This window comes from Artibeus jamaicensis, unplaced genomic scaffold, assembly GCF_021234435.1.
Source record: "Artibeus jamaicensis isolate MK-2021 breed Jamaican fruit bat unplaced genomic scaffold, CSHL_Jam_final contig_1015, whole genome shotgun sequence".
Lineage (NCBI taxonomy): Eukaryota > Metazoa > Chordata > Mammalia > Chiroptera > Phyllostomidae > Artibeus > Artibeus jamaicensis.
In genome coordinates this window covers 4,249,587-4,274,468 of record NW_026521194.1, presented here as the reverse complement: position 1 = coordinate 4,274,468, position 24,882 = coordinate 4,249,587, and the positions used below count along the sequence as shown (strand labels likewise).

At 35.3% G+C, this 24,882-nt stretch overlaps 1 protein-coding gene across 3 annotated transcripts in view; it reads right to left on the bottom strand.

Annotated features, from left to right (window-relative positions):
- The window catches only part of CUL3 (cullin 3), an 86,139-nt gene that overhangs the window by 19,016 nt on the left and 42,241 nt on the right, over nucleotides 1-24,882 (bottom strand). For all 3 annotated transcript variants that reach the window (XM_037139229.2, XM_037139230.2, XM_053666324.1), the window contains 7 exons: nucleotides 11,524-11,684; nucleotides 10,421-10,535; nucleotides 8,978-9,206; nucleotides 4,564-4,709; nucleotides 3,667-3,843; nucleotides 2,280-2,450; nucleotides 1,597-1,704 (listed from right to left, as the gene is read on the bottom strand). In XM_037139229.2, coding sequence (XP_036995124.1) covers nucleotides 1,597-1,704; nucleotides 2,280-2,450; nucleotides 3,667-3,843; nucleotides 4,564-4,709; nucleotides 8,978-9,206; nucleotides 10,421-10,535; nucleotides 11,524-11,684 — 1,107 coding nt within the window. The remainder of the gene's footprint in view (nucleotides 1-1,596; nucleotides 1,705-2,279; nucleotides 2,451-3,666; nucleotides 3,844-4,563; nucleotides 4,710-8,977; nucleotides 9,207-10,420; nucleotides 10,536-11,523; nucleotides 11,685-24,882) is intronic.

Here is a 24,882-nt window from a genome sequence, read left to right as displayed (position 1 = left end):
TTGCAGAAACAATTATAAAAAAGTCAGTAACTGCATGCAAATAATGCCCATTCAGTAAATGGAAGCTGCAACTGAATTAGCAGATCCGTAACTCTGAGCATCTTGGTAAGTACTCTACTTACTGTAGTTAACTAATACTCTGTTACAAAATGAAGGATAGATCTGAATAATCAAAACGAAAGACTAGAAAATTCACAAACTTTGTAACAAAATAACAGGCAAACAACCTGATGAAATCATCCTGTTGAACAGTTACCCCACCCCTTAAATGAAACAACTGCAGCAGATGATCAAGAGTCGAGACTGTAACTGTCCTATCAAAAGGCCTTCAACTATCAGACAAGGTAATAAGACACTTAAAAGAAACAGTAAGGGTGCTGTACCCATCAGGAACAGTCCCTTACAAATGGTTTCCATAGTTTTTGTTTAGACCAGGTTATTTTCCCAAACCTCTCAATATGTGTAAAATTAGCAGAAGGAAAAAATAAACAGAAAAAAAACTGATCACATGAAAATGTAATCATATCGATATATTAGAATTAAGTACTAATTCCTAAACAAAAACAAACACCCCCCCAAGAAAACAAAAAACCTAAGATAATCACATTATTCAGTTCTCACCCATGCAGATTTCAATACATCACACACTAGTGATAGAATTGCTCTCAGCAATTCTCCACTGTAGGTATTGTGAGGGAAATCATTATATAATTACTTAATGAAGAGGGACCACAAATCCCTTTGGGTGAAAATGCCTTAACATGTACTTGTCCGTTTCTACAGAATCAGCTGTTCTCACATATTTTGTTTGTTATGATACTTCAGGACCACAGAAGTGATAATCTAGTATTTAAATATAAAAAAATAGCTCTAATTTTTTTGAAATGATTGTGACATGTCTTAATTACCAAGTGGTATAAAATATAAAGTCACTAGAGAGAGAAAACTGTTAAAGAAAAACTGTGGAGTTCTCTAAACTTAAGGGAAAGTTGAAAAAACAAGTTAAAAAATTCAGAACTTCATTAAATCCTCACAAAACCCCACTGGACTCCAAAGCCATACAGGTCGCTGCTCATCCCTAGTCTGGAGTCAGAGTACAAACCACACTCACAACACACTAGTGTCAGCGTTTTTCTATTCAGCTTATCCCCCACTGATCCTGGGGATGTCGGGCCCATTTAATATCAACTAAATAGGAAGTGACAGAGCCACAGCACAATGCTGGTGTCAAGTGAAAGGACAAGAACTGTGACTCAGTAAACTTGCCCAAGCTCAGTATTCTTTCCACAATCTATAATAACTATAGTAGCAGAATCATGCTATTTCTTACATTTTCAGCACATTCCTTTAAGTGGGGAGGATAAACTAAGTTTTAGAAGAATAAAAGAAAAATAGTTTAACATTAATAGTTAGAAAAAGAGGTTATATAGGGAAAAATAATTTTTAGACAATACATGCTGTTTCAGACAACACATGTTGACAATGATATTTTAAAAAATGACACCAGTTCAGTTATTTGATTTATAGATAAAAGTGCCTGTTACAAAAACCTGTATATAAAAACATATACATGTAAGTAGAAATAAAGAATTTTACCCCAGTTGCCTGTAGATGTTGCCTGAATTCATCCATAGTTGTGTTTGAGATGCTCATATCCCTAAACATTCCTTCCAGTTTTGATGTGAACTGACATCCGCATTCAGTCTGGGGAAGAAAACCACAGACAGACACAAATAAATGATGGGTTTTTAATGAGAACACAAGCAATGAAATAAACCAGTCCATGTTACTGACACCATTTCTAAATCTCCCCAATAGTTGCTCTATGACTACAGGTACTAAACTTTAGTGTGTTTAAAAATAACCAAAGATTTCATTTTAAAATGCAGACTTCAAGTCTTGTTCAGAGATTCCAATCCCCTCACTGAAGCCAGGCCCAGGGCTCTGTGTTTCTGACGAGCACCCCGAGCGCCGCAGGGACAGGCGGTCTGCGGACCACGCCTCTGTGACAGAAGGCTACCGCAACATTCCCTTCACTGTGTCCTTTGTACTCTTCCCACCCGATCTCCATAACTGTACCCTGCCACACCGAAATAACTCCCAATAAACTCTGAATGTCTGAGAACTTGGACAAATGTAAGAATAGCCTGCTCAAAAAAATTCTTGCTTTATTAATTTATAAAGTATTTTAAATTAAATATTTTCTAATCAGATGTTGGCATTTAGTCACGTGACAAACAAGAGTTAAGTACACACCTTCCGCCTTATATGCACCTTACCTTTAACTTAGATATCATATTTTTTTCAGAGTCATCAGAAACACTTTTATTTGTGAGAAGTCTCCTTGCCAAGTGTTGTTTATAATAGCGTTCGAATACATCTTTTTCTTGCATAAACCTAAAAAGGACCATTGCTTTATCCAGTATCGTTTCTACTTCTTGTTCTGTTAGCTGAAAAATCAATTAAAAGGCTATTTAATAATTCTAAAATTTTAGCTATACAAAAACAGCACTACAGTTTAACAGTTTAAAAACAACACTGTGACAAAAAAAACATGAATATCGAGTTGAGCCACGTCAGGAGGAGTGATGTCATTAGAGACAGTCCCTCCGACTTCACGGAGCAGCAGCAAACCACAACCCTTACATCCTGTTCTAGTGCAGCATTAAGCAGGTGCAGAGGTGCAGTTCCACTCCCTAGAGGGCTGCTACCATTGAAATGATACACGGCTAGATTACAGGATGACAAAGAACAGATGAAATAAAATTGTAATGGCGAAAAAGAATATTTTATGACGCCTTTCTGTAACTTAGGCAGGAATACACATAGCCCAAAGACAGGTATTTTCATACTAGTTCATTTAAAATATAAGTCATGCAAACAGAAGTGTAATAATTTGTTAGAATTTAAGGAACAAAAAGGCCCCATGCCTTTATATTTTAAGTAAGGGAAAAATGATACTGTGGCAGATTGTATTAAGCTTGTATTTAAAAATATGGAAGATTAAACAAATGTGTCTTCTTTATTCTGTGTTCTTGATCTTCCTTTTGCTTGTTTCTGTTACAGGAGCCTGTAAAACCTGTGGCCGTTTGTTGCTTTCCCTTTTGTCACACAAATTCCAAGATGAAGTAAAAAAAACCAATGTATGTGTGATCACAATATGTTTAATTTGATTTTCTATGCTATAGTTAGCTTCCAAGACCCCAGATATAAAATAAAGGATTGAAACTGAATCTCAGTATATGTTTTCAAACTATTTTCTGATAGTTACTGTATCTACACCTTCAAATTCTTGGCATCCAAGCATTATTTGATTCATAAACCCCCAAACCAGATGACAGCAACATTTTGTGGTGTGGATAACTGTTTTCTAGTTTATTATCTCTAGAGCTGATCTAACCCTCACAGTCTAAAGACTTTAAGAACCAAGGCTGTGTAGCTGTTGGTTTTTACACATTAAGTGAAATGTCAAAGTACCTCTGACCATTGCAAATACCTTAAACAATTCTTTACAAAAACCACAACACTCATCAAAACACAGCAAAGGACTATGCTTATTTTTATACCTACAAAGTTTTCTAATTTTACACTCAATTTCTTAAGTGTACACACAATCTTCTACCTACAAGTAAAATTTAATGTATTTTTCAAATACATTATACTTACCCCTTTGACTCCCTTTTTCAGCTTATCATCAATAAATAATGAGAGGTATTCAGGGGACCTGGAGTTGAGGTTGAGAAAGTACTCAAAGTCACCAGCAATAGTTTGTTTAAAGAGCCGGTCATTATTAAATGATTCCTGGAGGAAGCGATCAAACCTACTCTTCAGATCCAATAAGCCCTTCCAAATAAAAACACAGAAAGTCAAGATACATTATTTTTCTAGAAATAATACACATATGAACATGTACGCTAGTTTTAACTTCACTGGTAATATATGTGTGTATTCAGTATTAAATTTATAGATACTTTATTGTTTTTAGGCCTATGTCTAAGTCTGTATTAGAAATGTCAGTGATGAGAGAAGTATTCTATCTTCCACTTATGTATTACAGCCAACGAATCCAAGAACCTCCTCACTTGTTACTCCTGATCATTTGTCTGTCTTTACTATTTAAATGGGCAAGCCTGAGAAAATTAGCTTTAAAAATTATCTCAAAAGCCCATTATTTATATTAAAACACAAAAAACTTGGAGCATAATTTATTCATACTATTGCTTGAAAGCAGAACATTTTGAAACAAAAAGTATTTAACACTTTTTTTTTTTTAAACACACTAAGGTATATGAACAGTTAGGCATCTAGAAAAATGAAACAATAGCTTCCATTCTTAAGACTCTTTAAACAAGGTCTTTACCAGACAGAATATAAATGAAAAGCAGCAGCTTAGTCTGGCTCCCAGATATATACATATTTTGCAAAATTCTAAAATATTTAAGTCTACCACTAGGAAAATTAAGTAAAAAATACACAATATATGACATAGTAAAAGTGACTTTTTTTGCACTTGCCAATATGCCTTTATCATAAACTTAAAGAGAATCTTCTCTATTTACCCACCTGGATATAGTCAACGGGATTCTTTCCTTCGCCCTCCTCAGAAACTAGGGCTTTACCTTGCTCCCTCAAATAGGAACTCATACACTCACACATTGTTTTCAAACCATTTGGCACACGACTAAATAACTTGTACATGCAAGCAAGGTCTGCAATCAGAAAGAACACACAAATCGGCTACATTAAAGATTAAGAAAAAATATGAATCTGTTCATGCTCATTTGTAATACTTAAAACTTAATTCTCCATTAGAATCATTTGCTGACATGAAAAACTACTAAAAAACCCCTAAGCAAAATGGCAAAAAGGAAAAAAACTAGGATACTTAATGGTTATTATTGCAATTTATAAAATACATGTTTTAGATGAAACACTCTGAAAGCATCAATAAAATGTCTCAGCAATTTTAGTTTACATGAAGAGATGCCCCAAAAGTGTAACAAAGCCAGAAAAACAGAAATTTTGAGTTTCTGCATAACTGATCCTATATAATTCCAGATTTATAAGTTATATATCAAAAGGATAACTTTAATTATGGTGTAATTGGTAGACAATGTTAATTAAAACCAATGAAAAAATATTTGGTCCTATGGATACTTAAAAAACATCTGGTCTTATAAAAACTTTAGACTCTATCCACTTTTTATATAATTTTCACAAGATTAAAATGTGGAGCTGAAACAATGCTTTTCCATGTCTAGTGTTTCTTTGAAATAAGAACTTACAGGAAGACTATAATGTCAGCACTTTACAATGATGTTAAAAAGTTTTACAATCAAGAACTTGAAAAATGGAGTTGAAACGAGTTTCTAGATCAGAAGCTGCTAAATCTTTTCTGTGAAGCACCGGATAACAAATACTGCAGATCTAGGGACCACACACGGTCTCTGCTGCTATTCGATTTTGCCCGTGTGCAAGTGAGAAGCCATAGGTAATACAAAAGTAAATGGGCACGACTGTTTCCATAAAGCTTTATTAAATCTAAAATGCATATAATTTTATATATAATAAAGTTATTCTTCAAAAAATGTTTTTCCCAACCAAACTGGTGGTGGATCATATCTGGCCAACAGGCTGTAACGTACCAGTCTGGTATATCTTTACAAGAGCAATTTAGATCCTAAAACTGACGTTGTGTGTGTTTTAAAAATACTTAAAAGTTTTACAGAAAGGGCTCCTAAAATTATTCAGTAACTCACAGAAGCAAATTTTATTTCAAAATAAGTTTCCATCAATAATGCATGTCCATAGTAATCTACATACAACAAAGCTTATAGTTTTCTCAAATTTAATATAAAACCAAATTTCCCATGTTAAAAAGAGGTATTACAAATTCAAAAATATGGACATACAAGGTCTGTCCAGAAAGCATCCAGCAATGTAGTATGAAAATTAGAGACATTTATTGAAGGTACAAGAAGCACTGTACATAGGACAATGATGCCTCAGTACCCTTCAAAGTAGGCTCCTTGGGACCTCACACAGTTCTCCCAATTGCTATCAGATGCTTTGTCATGTTTTCCTGAATCTTGATAGTTTGAAATCTCTTCCTTTTTTAAAAGTGATTTTAGTTTTGGAAAAAGCCAAAAGTCACAGGGCACCAAATCTGGGCTGGAGGGAGGATGAGTCACCTGGGTAATTTGATGTTTCGCCAAAAAACTCTGCACAAGATGTGATGCAAAAGCAGGAACGCTGTCATGATGAAGCTGCCAATCACCAGCTGCCCATAGCTGTGGCCTTCTGAATCATCCGAACAGTTTCCGCAGAGGAATGTTCAAGCTTAATGCAGATTTGTTGATCTACTCAGTCAGTCATTTTGAATGCAATGGCCACACAGTACACATGCTCACTCCATGGTGTCTACCGCCTCCACTGACTAGCACAGTGAAGTCATCATTGTTCATGCATGTGCATTCCAATCCACTCTCCTTGGCTGCCAGGTTACATCCACGTCCCGCAAACCATTCTAGTTACATTAACAGTGGTTGGACTTTTTCCGGACAGACCTCGTATACCACAGTAAATCTGGCATATCAAATACCTCTTAACAAAATGCTTTTCAACGTACCTATTTGGTTCCTACTTCGTTACAGTTTTGCTTAATTATATGCTATACATTAAACTGTAGGTAAATTAATACAATTTCATTGGCTTTCACTATATATAAATGTATGGTATAGCAGAAGGTATGAATGAGAAAATAAAAGATACTTGGCATTCCAAAATTAAATATCATTATTTCTGTATACAATAAAACAACAAAATGAGATACCATTTCAACTTAACTTCACAGTACTATCTGCATCTGATAATCAATCCAGTTCATTCTCCATTCATGGTGGGAAAACTGTTTTCACTTTGATTTATGAGACATTTGGCTTCATTATGGTGAAGCTGTGCCCCTGACCTATTCTTGACATAATGCTCAAGAGCAGAGCCTAGCAAAATTAAGACATTTCACAATTAGTTTTCTAGTAGAAAGTCAGGAAATTGAAGCCAGGATTTTACAATTTAATTTTGAATCACAGAAGTTGCTTACTTGCTGAAAACATTAAGTGCTAAATAGAGAACTTATGGTAAGTAGCTATTGTGGTATTTCTTCATTTATGTACTTACTGAGCACTCGCCATGTGTCAGACATAGTTAATGTCATTAACCCAAGTCTCCATGCAGGTTACAGAAATAATGTAATTCAGGCACCACTAATACTCTCTCCATCAAACATTTTATAGCCCCTAACCTTCAGCCCATTTAATCTTCCCTCTCTCACACCATCAAGGTAGGTAAGAAAGAATTAACTCAATGGCTAAACAGTACCTTAGAAAACTGACTGATTCTCATTCTTAAATATTTAAGTAAAGGAAAATACTTTTTAATGTCCAAATCTGCCAGGGGCCCTTTAGATCAGGGGCCAAACTGTAGTCTATGGACCAAATACAAATATAGCCACTGTCTTTTTTGTACATCGTAGGGACTAAAAATGGTTTTCACATTTTTAAATGGTTGAAAAAAAAAAAACCAAATGAAGGTTTACAGAAATATAGTCAAGCTTATTCTTTTGTGTTACTGTCTACTTTCTCAACACAGAGCATAGATGAGTACTTTACTACTATCCATGGCTCACACACCTAAAATACTTACTATTTGCCCCTTTACAAGAAAAAGTGTGCTAATCCCTGACTAAGACCTTCAGGTGCAGCTTATTTTAGAAAACATGGCAAAAATACTTAAAAAATGCTTTTGTTTCTACAAAACAAGAATCATTTTAAGTATTTCTGCTTTTACAAAAATGGTTTACCAGAAAGGCCTTTTAAAAAGTTAACTTTTGGGGGCTTAAGAGAAACAATAAAGTTATGTAGAACTGTTCAGGAACTTATCACATGTGTAGAAATATACAACCATTTCAGAACACAAAGCAAGGGTTCCAGGAGAGGAAGCATGGAACAACCTCTCTCCTCATCATCTTCCTTTTCCATTCTTCTATATTCTCCTTTCTTGAAAATTATTCACTTAAATTTTCTTCTTTTCATTCCCTTCCTAGGTCATTACCCCAAACAGACAATATGTATTTCTTCTATAAGAAATAAGTGGCTAAAATATCAATAAGACTTCATCCAACAAGCAGGAAAAAAGAGTAAGTACCATGTTTATTTTTAATATCATGCCAGCGATTTATTTATAAACTCACAGTTTTAAAGCAAAGCTTCAGACATTAAGAGTAAGAATAACATGACTGTTTGCTTATTTCTTCTAGGGTACTTGCCACAAAACGTTTTTAGAAAAATAAAGGTAAATAGCCAAAAGAAGTAAATGTTACAGTTATCGCAAAATGTTTACTTTTATGCAATTCTCTTTTCTCTGTTTTCAGTCTGTAACTTCAAAGTCCTCAAAACTAGTTTACTAATTTATCTAAATACATCAATATGAAAGACATCCATTTTTGCATTTTTGGAAGCTTTATCAAAACTGACTCCAACAACAGAGCCTACAAAAATTGTAAGTTTGGAATTTCAGATTTTAAAAGGATCACAAAAACTACAGGACACCATATGGGAACAGAGTCCAAATCCTTTCGCATATATAACACCAAAGTTCAGGAGTAGGTGAGAAGCTCGCTGGCCTCACCAATATTAGATTTAGCTTCTGGGTTAAGAAAAACACAAATTGAGGAGACTTAAGATGAAAGACAGAAAAAAAAAGCCATTTGCTTCACCAGAAACATTTAAAATCCTCCTCATTATTATGAAGCTTTACTATTAAATCCTATCAAAGTAACAAATAACAAATTAACACTATACATACACAACTTCTTGAAAACTGACATCATAACCAATTTTAATTATAGAGAAATAAAAAAATTACTGAGTAATTGGTAGAACTCTAAGAATTTAATTGTTTTTCAACTGCTACGCCTTACCTTCTGTCTTTCCATTTTTTAACATATGTACTAGCCCAGAATTCTCCATTTCCACTATAGTTTTCATGTGCTTGGAAATGAGTTCCCTCTCAACCACCTTTACAATCGGCTCTTCAGTTGATTTGTCAAGGCAGTGCATCACTCGTTCTATTTCTTCATTAATTCTAGCTTCCACTTTCTTTATATATACCGAAGCACTGTTTTCTGCTAAAAATTTCTGGCTTTCCATCTGCAAATAGGAAGCACGATTCTTTAAAAACATACAATCAAAATGTGTTTCTGCTTTTAACTAGGTCTCTATAGTGTTTATCGCAAACCAAATTAAGTATCATAAGCATTATTAACATTTTACACAGTTTATTACACATGTTCATAGTCTGAATTATGTCCTTTAAAAAGCATTCCTTACCCAAGACCAAACTAACACACCATCCTTAAGCAGCGTTTTTAAATACTGCCAATGTACTCCTCACAGCAGCAGTAAACACATGCCAGAATACAGCATCTGACTCCACGTGAGAGTGGCAACTTCTCTGATCTGTTGTAAAATTATGCCTAGAAAGATCCATCATGTTTATCACCTAGTTTTGCTGGAATACCCCTACATACTAAAGTCCTCCTGCCACCCCACTCCCCAGTCTCAAAGGAGTATACATACTGAAGTTGGAGAAATAGAGGTTTTAAGTAACTATTCATCTTGTCAGCTAACACCAGCCTTACAGAACTTCCACTAATTACCAATGTTAACCCAAATAAATTAAACCTATTTGAAAGTAGGATTAATGAACATATCTAAGAATTACCTAATAAAAGATATGCTGATATGAACTATGTACAAATTTAGCTAACACTTCTGACTTTAACAAAAAGTAGTTTTAATTCTTGAAAACACCAAGTTTCTAAGAACATTAACAAACTAAACAAAAATCTTGGTGAGACCATCCTGATAAACCCTGGTTACCATTATTCTATAAATATTGTCTTTTCAGTTGGTGTTTGGGTTGTATATACTGCCACAAAAGTGTATCAGTTGTACTTACTGACCTATAATTTCCCAATAAATAGTCTTTAAGACATATGCACTATGGGATCATGGGTATTTCTATATTTATTTTACTAGTTATTGAATAGTGAGATTTCAATGGTGATGCACTTGCCTATTAACTGGTAGTAAATAATTTGCAACATAAATATATTAAAAAGTTATTTCTAAGTTTATATGTTTTATAAGATAAAAACAATGTGTGGTAAGTCCAAACTCTTCCATTTGTTTTCAATGAGTTCCTTCACTGAAATGTGAGCATGCAGGTAGGTATGCTGAAGGGTATTTTTTACATGCTCTTCTCCTCAGTAAAAAGAGGTCAAGATATTCAAATTAGAAACCACATTCAGCAACCTTAAGAACATCTTAAAAGATCAATTATTTATATCTTCACTGATTACCTGAAAAAATTCTGCAGACATTTCCAAAAAAGGAGCCTCAAAATCTTCTTCATAGACGGATCGTCCTTCAAGACCTAAAATCATTAACATCTGGCAAGCATTTCTTATTGCGCCTCTGTCAAAAGAAGTTAAAATCATTTGGAACTCAAATAATATCAAAGATTCATGTAAAAAACAAAATAAAACACAACAACAGTGGCTAGAGTTTCAGAACTTTTTAAAAATCAAAGTGACCAATCTCCCAGAAGCAGCTTCTTTACAACATAAGGCTCTAAAGTAATTTTATTTGGAAAGCGTATCTTGACTGCACAAGTATTTAACTAAAGTTGTTCTCATGCAGTGATTACTTAAGCGTTTTACAGAAATATGTTTAAGATGTGTAAATATTTCTGTGTATTTAAAAACAGAGAATAAAAATGCTGTTTATTAGGAAGCAGGGAAGGAGGCTGTGTTGCTAGACACAGAAATTTTTGTAGCAAGTGGCTTTTAAGCAATCCTGACCAAGCAGCAAAGCTGAATTAAGACGACTAGCACAAGTCTTCTTTTAATAGCTGCTTTGAACAGAGAAGCAGAGAAAGCAGTTTTGTGTGTTTAAGCCACTCTAGCTGGTGTCGCAAAAATGGCACTCGCAAAAATGATCACATTAGAAAGGGAGAAGGGATATGAGACAGAACGGTACAGTGGTTCTTAGTCATGTTAGACTATGCTCAGCATTTTTATTCAATATGGTCAGAATGAAGGCTAGTTAAAAGCCCTTAAAGAAAAAGACAAAAGAAAAACAATGTTATCAAGCAGCCAAAAAAGAAAAAAAGAAAGACAGAAAAGAACATAAAAAATACATGAAAAATCAAATGGGGAGACTAATGGCTAATTTGCTTTAAAAAAAGTATACCAAATAAAAGCTTAGGGTGGCCTCTTCTAACAAAAGAAGTATGCTTTTAAGTCAACATCTATGTAATTTTGTTAACTGTGATATGGGTTTTCAAGAATTTTCATAACATGCTAGGCAAACTTTTATTTATTTTAATAAAATTTTGACAGTGAATCCATTCTCAGGATATAACTGCTAAAAACCAAAACTCAAGTGCAAAGATGATCAATACCGGTCTACAACTTCTCCTTTCCGCTCTCTTGCAATCATATCCAGTAACGTTTGTCGTAGATGATCCCTAATACACCCATAACGTACAACTTGATCTCGAAAAATAATTAATCCTAGATTGTAGACATTCTCCACATTATTTTGTTGTACATATACACGGTCCTGCAGGGAAGAGAAAATCATATAAGCATGAGCACAACTCCTGAAGACATAATAAGCATTGTGAGCTACAAAAGTAAAGGCAATACAATTCCAAAAGCAGTCATCTCAGGTAAGAAACACTTCAAGCTATCTTAAGCAACTTGGAATTTTCTACTACCTCCTAAATTACATAAAAGTAGGACTTCACAATTTACAATTGTTATTGAAATAAACAATGGCTGTAGGTAATTGCCCATTTACCCTAAGAAAAAAGGAGAAAAAAAAGCAAGCACACACCCAGAGAGGGGCAGAGGAGAGTAAGCACAGAGCAGGGGAGAAAGGTAGACAGCAACGCAGGCAGATCTTACTTCCTCCCAAAGTCACACCATGCCCCAACATGGTTCTTACTTTGTGAAATACTCTACTTGAAAATCATTTTCTATGAAGTAAAATTAAGACCCAAATGATTTAAGTTGATCGCATACTGGTAAATATTAAAAGGCTTTCAGGCTTATAGCAGAGCAGCATTAAAACACTTCCAGTTACTGTCATTTAAACGGATTACTTACTACTACTACTAGCCATCTTATTTTCAAGTTCTTACCAACGTGATACAGATGTCTCACTTTATAAAGCACAGGTAATCCAGGACTGGCTATTAAAGTCCCATTTTGGGCATTATTTGAAAATACATATTTATACCAAAATACACTGAAATAAAACTACTGATCTAAACTCAAAAAAGGATTAGTAATAGAATTCCTTTCTGTTTTTAACCAGGAGCTCTCTGGTCTGTGAACTTGCTAAAATTGTAAAACTGTGTTTGTTCAAAAGTAAGTACTTTGGCAACAGCTTTCACTAGATTCTTAAAGGCATCTGTAATCCCCAACAGTTACGAACCACTTCAAACTGTGGTCTTTGAACTTTGAAAAGGAACACTGGCATTATGAGCAATATCAAACAAAGCTACAAGATGCACACGAACAGAAGTTCTACCATATTAGCAATGCAACTAAACTGATATTGATCAACCTTCCAATCAATTCTGACTAAATTCTCTACGAGTAACACTCTCTTCACGGGACATCCTTCTCCCAATCTTCTATTTATCTCACATAATAGTACATAACAAATGGATACAAGGAAACTCGCTTTTATTAGCTCACATTTTTCAAGTCCTGATACCAACTTTAGGGAATTCAAAATTTTCACTGATGATTTTTCTGACAAGTTCTTGGGCTTCACAAGATACTAAGTCCCAAGATTTACACTGAGCAACTCTCTCCTCCTTTTTGATGGGTCTCAGTGTTTTCCGTATACTGAAGCTACTCTTTCTACTCATGATCTTCAGGCCCTAGCCTATACTATAAAATTCATCTATTTTAAGAGGACAGTTCAACAATTTACAGTGAATTTCTATAGATGCATAACAAATGCCACAATCCAATCCTAGACTATTTCTGTCACCCCCCAATCTTCCAAGCCATTTTCAGTCACTCCTCATTCCAGCACCCTTATTTTCTCTTTCTGTAAGTTTTCCTTTCTAGGCATTTCATAATTGGAATCATGTCATCTTCCATATCTGATTTTTTACTAAGCACAATGTTAAGGTTCAATAATGTAATACATATTTCATTTCCTTGTTAGTGCTGAATAGTATTCCACTGTATGGATATACCCCCATAGTTTATTCGTTCATCAGCTGAAGGCTTTTCTGAGCTGTTTTCAGTTTTTGTCTATGAGTAATGTTATTATGAAAATTTAGATACAATCTATTTGTGTTCATATGCTTTCAATTTTTCTTGGATAAGATTTTTCGGAGTAAAAGTACTGAGAGGAACGTAAAAAGTACCTATTTTCTCTAAAGTGAAAATATCAATTATTAAAACTTTTTGAATACGAAGAAAGAAGAGACATGGAGTTAGGAATTCTTCATGTGATCTCCACCTCTACCATTAGCTGTCTGTGTGACAGCTGGAGAGCTGGAGCTGAGTGTCGAACACTTAGGTCCGTGAGAGACAACTGTGTGTAAGGGAAATACGGATATGGCATAAAAGCTAAACCTTTGTCTTTTAATGTAAGATTCTCAAGGTGTAGGTAATGATTATAGTTAAATGGCATATAATACTAACTCTGAAATTTGATTACAGATCTCAGCGAGATATAAATGGAGAAGGGGAAATCCACAAACTTGAGTGTGTCTACTTAAATTAGTAATACTAAAGAGTCATTTATATTAAATGTCTAGTATGTATGATTACCATCAAGCAAAATAAAAGCTGTACATGCATATACCCACACATTTATGTACACATACTTCGAACAGATGTGCATGCACACATTCACGATAAGCTTGTGATGTGCACATGAAGTATGAAAATATTTGCTAAATGAAAATGCTAAATATCTGTTTATTGCTCATTAACACAATCAGCCTATGGGTAACACAACAGTATTTTTGTAATACTAGTTTCTAATAGAAACCTCTCTTTGTTAAAATACAATCTCAAAGTACAGATAAGAAAAAATCATCACAAGGAAAAAATATTAAACATAACATAAAAATAATATTTTAACCTCAGGCTTTTTAACCAAAATGTAGTTTGTACGACTCTAACATTAGTCATTTATCTGTTGAAGAGAGCTCAGCAAAGACAGAAAGTTGGTGGCGGCTTCTATCTGCCTTTTGAAGCCCAAATGCAGAAATTTTAAATATATAATGTTCTGAAAAACATGTTTGAAAGCCTAATGTCTGAGTCAAGCATCAGATTTACTAAAGAGATGTGACTTCATCTCCACAGAGATAAGCTACATTTTAAATCGCTCAATTTATTATTCTCTCTCAGGAGTTGCTAACCTGCAGTGTGGAAGAACCTTCACAAGCTAGATGAACCAGGGGCGGGAGTCAATGACAGAATCACTTCATCGCTCCTGTTTTCAGAACTGGGAAGCAGACTGCTTTTGCATCTAACTCCATCTGTGCAATTAACCTGATAAACCAACCCCAAAGCACTGCATCTATAATGCAACATCAGCCTCACAATCTTATTCTACTTTTTTCCACTGCTATCCTTGATAGAATAACTTTTATTAAGACCACTTCCATGCTAAGAACAACTATAAAAGTTAGATAAAAAATAAAAATAAAAAAGTACCACCTGTTTAAACATATGGACTAGGGCAGGCAGATCTTTAGACCCTGAGCAGAGAGAGTTGCAGTCTTTCTTGCTCCTACTACAAAAAAAGTGGACCTAAAGCAGCTGATGTCCACGTAAAACCTCTCTGGCAAATACCTACTTGTAACCTAGGACTCTCACAGTCTCAGCTGACAAGAAGTTATCCATCTATAAGACCACAGGTATTATTACCACTACCATCTGAAAAGGATTTGTCTGTCCCCCTTAAGTAATGGCTTCTCCAAGATACCCAACCCCCCAAGACACCTAAATATTTAATGTATGACAGATTAAACTCAGCATGCTAAAAGTATTCTTTGGGGTGTCAAGATGTGCTAGGTAAAAATATAAATTTTATGAAACCTAAACCTGTGCAAAGTCAACAAGTGACTGTGAAAGTGGCTATGCAGCTTCACCATTCAGAAACTGGTATTAAAAACAAATCAAAATAAAAATAAATTGGATAATGTTTTCTTATGAAGCTAAACAGGTATTTGGGAGGCAAATTCTAAAACTAACCTTTTAGAATCGGTCACATTCAATTACGAAACTTACTAGTACAAACATAAATAAAATAGTCCTTTGTTTTTTAATAAAATCTGAAGGAGTTCTTTATAAAATATGTGCCTCAAATACAAGAAGTTCAGTACTTTCAATAATACCACTCATGAAACAAAGGCAGTTATGAATTACTACACATTCGTCTACACTTCCCTGCCTGGTCCTACCAGTCAGTGGTCCCTGGTAGCTATTTATTTAGGCAAAGACCCACAAAAAATAACAAATGCTGTGGAGAATATAGAGAAATTGAAGCTTCTGAGAAAAGCAAGGTCTGACAGAACTATCTGTATACCTGCATACACAGTAGCATTATGCAAACTAACCAAAGGGTAAAGACTACTCAAGTGTCCACTGACAGATGAATGCATAAGCAAAATGTGGTACATACATACAACGGAATACTATTAGCCTTAAAAAGCAAGGGAATTCTGACACATGCTGTAACACAGATTAACTCTGAGTCATACTGGAGGTCAAATTCAGAGACAGGAAGCACACTGGTAGTGTCCAGGAGCTAAGGGGAAGGGGCAATGGGGAGTTATTGTTTAATGGGTACAGAGTTTTAGTTTGGCAGGATCAAAGTTCTGGTGATGTTTGCACGACAGTATGAATGTAGTTAATATCACTGACCTGTACACTTAAAAATAAATAGTTAAGATAAATTTTGTTATATGTATTGTACAATTTTTTTAAGCCAACTATTTAAAAGCATCAAAGAGCAACAAAGGCAACCTGGACTTGAGGAGTCAAGATTCTGGAGAAAAGCCAAGTGTACCTTTTGTTCCCCTGGCTCATTTGCTGTATTTGGAGAACTGGAAATAGGGGACCAAACAGAAAGTATCAAGCAGCTAAGACTTATAAGGGGCCAAAGACTGAAAAGAAGAGAAATCAAAAGAACCAGAAATTCTGCAAACAATTTTAATCAAAATGTTCACTGACACATTACCTAAGCGTGGCTGAGATACCAAACCACCCAACAGCAGCACTGGGAAAAGAGCTGAACAGAGACTGCTGGCTGACTTGCAGTGGTAAGGAGAGAAAAGCTGGAGGAATTCAAGGCGGAGTAATGTGTAGAGCAAACTGGTAAATACCTCAGGCTTTTAGCTGAGACCCCAGAAGGTAGGTCTATTCCCGGTGAGTAAAGACATGCCTTGGAAATAGAGGCAAACTAAAAACAGCCCAATCTTAATTAACAAAGCCTAAAGGCCAATTTCAACTAAATTACAGTGATCTGCCCATACTGTGCTTGCCTGCAAAAGAAAACTGCATTTCCTTTAAAGATAGTATCATCCAAGGTCCCCTCATTTTTCATTTACCGTATTGGTAAAATTACCAGGTTTGTTCCCCCACCAGAATAAAACACCCCAGGATCAAACGTCTGAAAATCAAGAGGAAAAAAACACAGGAAGTCTAAAGTATTCTAAAATTCATACTATCTGGGAAGTAGTTGCAATGAAAACTAATATAAAGTAAACCATAAGTCAATCTATGTTGTAATCACCAAGATAACCACTAAAAGTAATTTCAGAGTAATATATAAAAAACAACTAATGGGGAAGGATAATGAGATAATAAAATATACTTGATGCACCTAAAGAAGGGAAGAAAGCTAGGAAAGTAAATAAGGACAGGTGAGACTAAAATAAAAAAAATAGTGGGATGGCAAATTTAAATCAAATGTACAAATAATTACATTAAATATAAATGAAAATTACTGTAAATGATGGGGTTAAAAGTCATATTATTGTTTGGTGCTTACAAGTTACACACCTTAAATATAAGGACACAGAAAGGTGAAAAACATGGGAAGAAATTTGCCACAAAAACATTAATCAAAAGAAAGCTCATATAGTTAATACTATACAAAGCAGACTTAATTAAGGCAAGAAGTATTTACTAGAGATAAAGATATTTCATAAAAATAAGAGTCAATTCAACAGAAAGATAAAACTATTCCAAATTTATATTCACTCCAAATATGTAAACTAAAATGAATAAATCCAAATTTATAATAAATGATATTATAAATCTAAAGATTTTAACATTTCTTAGTAGCTGATAGGACAAGCAGACAAAAATATTTTTAGTTAAGAAGTGAAAGATTTGAACATGATTAATATATTCAAACAAATGCACGCAACACTATGCAACAACTGCAGACTGAAACACTGGAATAGAAATTTAAAACTTTTCTTCAAAGACACCATTGAGAGAGAAGGACAAGCCCAGAATGGAAGACAGTATTTCATAATACATCTATCTGAAAAATAACATCTACCCAGAATATATAACAAACTTGCACAAATTACAAAAAAAAAAGGGTGAAAAAGTTTGTGTACGTTAAGTTATATATCAATATGTTTTCAAAAATTAGAAGAGGACTTTCAAATCGATATAGAGCTAGTGTAGAGCATCTGTTTTTTTGGTGAGTTTCAAAGTATTACAATAATAGTTTTAAATAACTTCTGATGACAACTGGGAACCTAAGTCCTAGCCATTTTTTCAATAAGTATTTTAATATCAGATTCAAAATTATTGATAAAAAACACAGAATACAAAAGATTCCAATGTGCTGTGATAACTCAGAACAGCGGTTTTGCACCAGGATGCCACACCACACTGCTGTGCCGCAGGGATTTTTAAAACGTGCAATACCTGAGGGGCACTGACCTCTTATCCCTTAGATTGTCATATAAAAAGTGACAACAGCCAATACAACAATCATCGTCCAGTGTGAAGGAATCAGGATTATATCTATTTTTTGGTCACAATGGCAAAATCTTTTTTTGTGGTTTGCCACAGAATTTCAGTAATTAGTTTATGTGTGCCATGAACTGAAAAAGGCTGACAATCTCTGGTTAGCTCAGAGATAAAGTCACTGTTCTTCAATCAGGCTCTGAAACCAGGGTTATCTGCCCAAACAGATGTCCACATCATAACATTTCCCAATGATAGAAGAACATGGAAAAAGAAAACACAGCTTTTTAGAACAAGGGCTTGATACATAATACACACTTGTGTACTTTCTGAATGAATGACTTTACCCTCATAAGCACAAAAAGTTAATCAATGTAAATTGATTCACTCAGTGTAAATTACCATATGTAATTTATCAGGGTAAATGATCATACCCATAAGTTCTGTTAAAGCAGAGTCAATATACATTTAAGTTTTCTGCACTGAGGTGAAGACCATGAGCTTTGGAATAAAAAAAATTCACTACTCCAGTTATGTAGTAACTGTGTGATCACGGCAAGTTCATCTCTCTAATCCCAGGTGTTAATATAGCTTCAGTTTATTAATTCACAAAATGGAGAATACTCACCTGCAAGTTCAAGTATTTAAAACATCTTGCACAGGGATACAGTCATGTGATAAATGATATGTCTTGTTATGTATTCAGAAAAGTATTTTTACTTTTTCAAATAAATAAAAAATTTTATTACTTTACCAAATTATAATAAAAAAACTCTGTGAGGATTAAGTAAATTAATATGGTTAGGATGTGAAACTACTATCTGCTATTATAAGGAATAGTAGAACTCGGTAGACTCATAGGCAACCAAGGCTCTATAAACCCACCTTAAGAGTTGCTTAAGACATTTCATCAACTTAATAGTAACCAACACACAGCTCCTGTTTTCCCCTTCACTTTCAGTTTTAAACGGTATAAAATTTCAGAGCTGAAAGAGCTCTCAATTTAAAATGATCTAACCAATGCAACTTCCAACCATATCCCGTAGGTAGGTTTGAAGAAACCAACTCATTAGCCCTTGAAACTGCACTAAAAAGGGTGTGTGTGGTGCATATATACACACATTATCTTCCAGGAGAGGACCCATGATTTTTGACCATTTTTCCAAGAGGTGTGTAACTCCCAAAAGAACCAAAGCTCTTACCCAATAAATTTAATTTATTTTCCCTGTAGATAAGGAAACAGGTGTCTTAACTCAAAGGGTTAAATGACTTTAGCAAATTAATACTAAGTATGAACTAATGCTTACTGTCTCTTAATTCATCATTAAGCATTTTCCTCACTAGTCCAAATTTCCTATGTATATAGTATTGGGAGTGTCCCCTTTATGTACAAAAGTTTCACTTCCTTTATTACGTCAAGAAATATATGCTCTCTGACTGTACCATGGGTCCTACTTTGTGCTTAGTATATACTGCCTCCCTAAACTCAATGTCATGGACTGTTTGCTATACCATCACTACACACACACACAAACAGTTCACAGGTCATAGTAACTACGGTTTTTGTGGTTCTATTAGTTTGAAACAAACAGAGATGGAAGGCAATAAATTCCTAATTATCAAGTACAACACTCAACCTTTAAAGTATTTATGATAATGCCCTGATTTTATTTTACATTAAGGTCTAGTGCTTGGCTTTTGACCTAACCATAAAGATGTCAAGGTCTTACACTGTCAGTCACAAACTAGAGAACATATGGAGAAAGCCTGTCTTAAACAAACCACTCTTGCAAAAACAGCCATTAGAAATACTAAACAGGTATGATGCTTAACAGCCCAAAAGCCACTGGATCCATTTTCTAAGATACCATTTTGAAAGCAGAGAAAGTGACAAGAAGATTTTTAAGCAAACTATCTGTGCTCATCCAGAATACAGCTATTTTCAAACTTCCCTAAATGTGTAACCTAGAACATTAAAAAAAAAGTATTTATTGAACCTAAAAGTGTCAAAATCTATAGAAAAAATTCAGATTTGCAAATTCTACCACCTCTATATTCTCATCCTATTTTTGACTTCCAGGGACATTCAAATCCTTAGTAGCTTCAACAAATAACTTACGTTTCTCACAACTCTACTCCTTGACATTTATTACCTTTGGTAACTTTAACATTCCTAATAGTGGCCAATCTGACATGCATACTTACAGATGCCTTAATTTTCATCTCCCATCTTACTAGGATTCCCTGCCCACCCCCACCCCCCCGCCGATATTGCTACAGGCAAATCCCGAAAGTCATCATTAGAAAACATCAAACATTTCTAGCACTGAAGATATTTTCCTCCCACCTTCCCTTACTTTATTATACGTTGACAAACCTGCTCCTCATGCTCACTGGATCTTCAGATCTACTGATCCCTAAATACCTAATACTTCTATTTCCTGGAACCTTAGGATTCACCTGCCTACTTATTAAAACAGTCCACAATCATTTTATTAACGCCACTGTCAACCAGAATTCTCCCCCACACCCTTAGGCAACATCTATCAGTGGCTTTCCTTTATTTTGAATATTCTTCTCTGAGATGTCTAAGTACCTTTAGAAAAAGTATAAACTCTGCTGACTGTCTCTACTACACAAAATTTGTGCCACCTCACCTGAATCATCCTCTTATAACCACAGATAATCCATTTGTTTATAGATAGCTGACCCCAGCAGAGGAGTTATCTCTCCAAACTTCTCTCTTGCATTAATTTCTTGCTGTTGCTAAACAAATTACCAAAAATTTAATAGCTCTTATATTTTCTCAAGTGTTCTAGACTAAAATCAGTTTCACTAGGCTAAGGTCAGCATGACTGCAGAGCTGGTTCCTTGTGGATGTTCTGAGGGGGGGGAATCCACTCCCTTGCCGTTCTCAGCTTCTGATGACCACCCGTGTTCCTTGGCTGAAGCCTCCTCCATCTTCAAAACGTATCACTCCCATCTCTGCCTCTGTCCGCACACTGCCTTCTCTTCTGACTCCAATCTCCTGCAACCCTTTGCTAAGAACACTGTGTGATCCCTTTGGGCCTACTAGAATAACCTAGGACAGTCTCATTTCAAGGCCCTTAACCTAATCACATCTGCAAAGTTCCCTTTTAAGGTAACAATCATTAGGTTCCAAAAATCAGTCATGGTCATATCTGGAGGATCATTATTTAGTCTCCCACATTCCTCGACACCTCACATGCTGTCACCCTAAACTGATTGGTCCCACCTTCTACTTTCCTCGGAAGAGCATCAGAACGGACTCTCCTCTTCACAAAGCTGTTGCTACGTTCCACGTCACCTCTTTACCCATCCTTGATGACTTTCCCAATACTTCAGAAGAAGTACTGACCCTCCTTTCCTGGATTATCTTTCTCCTATGATTTTGAGTTTACAATCTCTAATCTTTAACCTGAAATACTACTCTATCTATCCTTGCTGCTCATAAAAATGACCAGAAACACAAAATCAAGTAAAAACATGAAAATCTTTGAAATTAACCATAATTTTAGGGAGAAAATTCCTCTACTAACCATCCATTAACACCCAGATCACAACAGAAAATGCTGTTTTTCCTCTTTCCTTTGATATGAATTCTAATTGCTCAAAAGTAGCTTAGAGAATACCACCCCAAATTTAATTTCATCCTGATGTTGTATAATGTGTAATAGGAAAAAAACCCTGATAATCTAAATGTATCGATTATACCAATAATTAAAGTTACTATATAACCTATAACAAACTTTCTCCATAAAATATTTAATTTACCCCAATCATTAATCTTTTTAAATAATTAAAGCTGAAAATAAAGGTTATACTGAGCAAACCCAAACCAATCTTAAAAGTTCAACATGTTAACTGTTCTTTAAGAACAGAATGAATTTAAAATAACCAATTTAAGTAAAGCAGAGATCACAAACTCTATTGCCTCCACAGTCTAAACAGGTAATATAAGTCTCAAACATCAGGAAAAGGTGGAGTGGCAGAAACTAGAGGTCACATGTTTCATCTAGAGGCATAAACACTTTCTTTATTTTGAAACACCGAACCTGCCAAACAAGCAAGTTATGTGGGACATATTTTGACCAATGGCTGCCTCCATGTAACCTGTGAATACATTTTCATTTTCAGGAGTTAGTGCATCCCATGGTACCCACACAATGAGGCTCAGGTATGGCATTTTGGACACAGATACCCCCTCTTAAAGAAAGTCAGCTGGCTGAGCAGGTGGTAGGTGGGTAGCCAGTGAAGCATCTTCTCTCCTTCTCTGAGCCTGAGATCTAAAATTCCAACAGTTATTCCAACTAGCGTTCACTAGACGAAGAGATCTGTTTTGTCTCCATGAAGGTATAACCAGCACACCTCAAGTATATGTTCTATCTAAGCAGGCAATGTGACCAAAAATAATGCAGACATCAACTACTTTTTGATTTTTAGACAACTAAAATCATTTATTTACTTTGACTAAAATACTGGTTACATGGATTGATACACTTATCAAAAATAATTTATATATTTTATTTCTGTACATTTCAATGTATATAAATTATACCCTAGTTTTAAAAAGCCCTCATTTAATTAAGACCAGGAAACCTCAGAAAAAAAGGCAAATGAAAGAATTCTACTTTGTGAAACATGAAGAGACCTCATCAACTCTTTAATTTCTGAATCTAAAAGAACATATTTTTAATAAGCATTATGAAAAAGCATAAGCTATTCTGAAATCTGTATATTAACTCATTTGAGATATGTAGTGCTTGGTTTGCTCAAGGAATTCTGCTGGGTGTGGGAGACACAGTGTGGTGACAGACCTTATAAAGTTCAGTCTAGATGGGAAACAAGCCACTAAACAGTGGTTAATGAATAGGATAAATGCTGCAAAGGAACAGTACTGGGCACGATCGGAGCAGCTGTGGCCAGCAGGCAGTACATGGAGCATGGGTCAGGGAAAGCTTACCAGATATTAAGCTAAGTTCTAGAGGGTAAGGAGCAATAAATCACATAAAGAGAGGAAACATTCTAGAAACATTTCCAGACAGAAGACATGTATGAAGATTCGAAGATGAGAGAGAAGGATCTCTGCCGGGAAATAACATCACCTGCTTTAAAACAGTAACTCTAGAAGCAACATGGAAAAGAGAATAGAGAGGAGAACAATGCTGTAAGGATAGTTATTGTATGAAGAGGAATGAAAGAAATGAAGGTGATCTGATCTTAGGTAGTAGACATAAAAACAGAAATTGCCAATTATCAAAATATATGATATGGAAAGAGGGAGAAGAAACTGACAAGAATAAATCCCATAAACAAATGAAATGAACTGACACTGATTATGAGCTCACTTGGAAATGCCAAGTTTGAGATACCTCTCACACAATGCAAGAAGCTGTCAACTAGACAAATGAATATGAGTCTGAATCTCAGAGAATGAGACTGCAGACATAATTTGGGAATCAACTACACAGAGGCACTAAATGACGCCATGGTACTTAATGAGGTATACCAGGAGAAGGAAAACTAGGTCAAAGCCCCAAGAATGCCTCTAGTTAAAAGGCAGGGAAGGAGAGGCTAAGAAGAGAAAGTCAGAAAGGGAAGAGGCACAGCAAGGAAGTGCTTTGTCACAGAAATTAAGAACCCAACATGTTAGAAGAAAAGACTGCCCAACTGTGCAAATACTGCTGAAAAAAAAAAAAGCGTGAGAATTAGCAGTGATCTTTGCCTTCAGATGTGCGAACATGGTGATCCTGATAAGGGTAAGACTGAACAGAATAGTTGAGACAGAAGCTTAACTGGAACATACCCAAACTGAATGAAAGATGAGACAAGGGAGATAACAAGTGTCAACATTTCTTATGAGATGTTTAGTAACCCAAGGACCCAAAACAAAATTCAGCAGAATTTCCTTTTGAGGATGTGTGTGGCCCAAACATACTACAGCTGATGAGTAAGACCCAGTATAAAGGCAGAACCTGAGAATACTTTTGGTTTTTGACAAGGTAAGAAGAGATGTAATCCTTACAAGAGGTAGAGTATTATTGGCTTTTGCCAGAGAGACACTACCCTCCATTAAAAAAGGAAGGAAAAAGAAAAACGCAAAAGGGGGGAAAATACAGGTAAAACTATAGATTCAGTGGCAAGACACTCAGTTTCCACTAGATGCTCTCTCTTTTCTCTGAAAGGCAAAAGGCAAGATCAATTTCTAACAGCAAGGGGACCAACAGGACAGCTGGAGATTTGAAGAGAAACAACAATTTCAAAGTGCTGGAATGAGCTGACTAGAGAAAGAGTGAGAATCCTGGGCAGTGTAGGGGGCTGACTGGAGGTTCATGACAAAGAACAAACAGTGGCTCTGACCTGCCAACAGAGGCCCAGGAAAGGTTTAAGTTGCTGGGTTTATCCAGGGTTGCAGCACTACCAGATGGGTTTGATGAAAGGTTGAAGGGACAAGAAATATTAATATTAGTTCAATTTTGCTGGGCACATCATAGTTTGGGGCCCTGAAAAAACTTTATACGAATGGATCCTTTAAACCTCATGGCTACTCTACCTCGTTGGTACCATATTTCATTTTATAAATGAGGAAGTTGAGGAATGAACTTGACTATGGCCACATAACAGCTAGCATTTCATGCGACAATAAATAAATAGATAGATAAACAAACTAAAATAAAACAAATTTTAAAAAATAACATAAGCCCTGGCTGGTGTGGTCAGTGGGTTGAGTGCCAGCCCGCTAACTGAAAGGTGGCTGGTTTGAT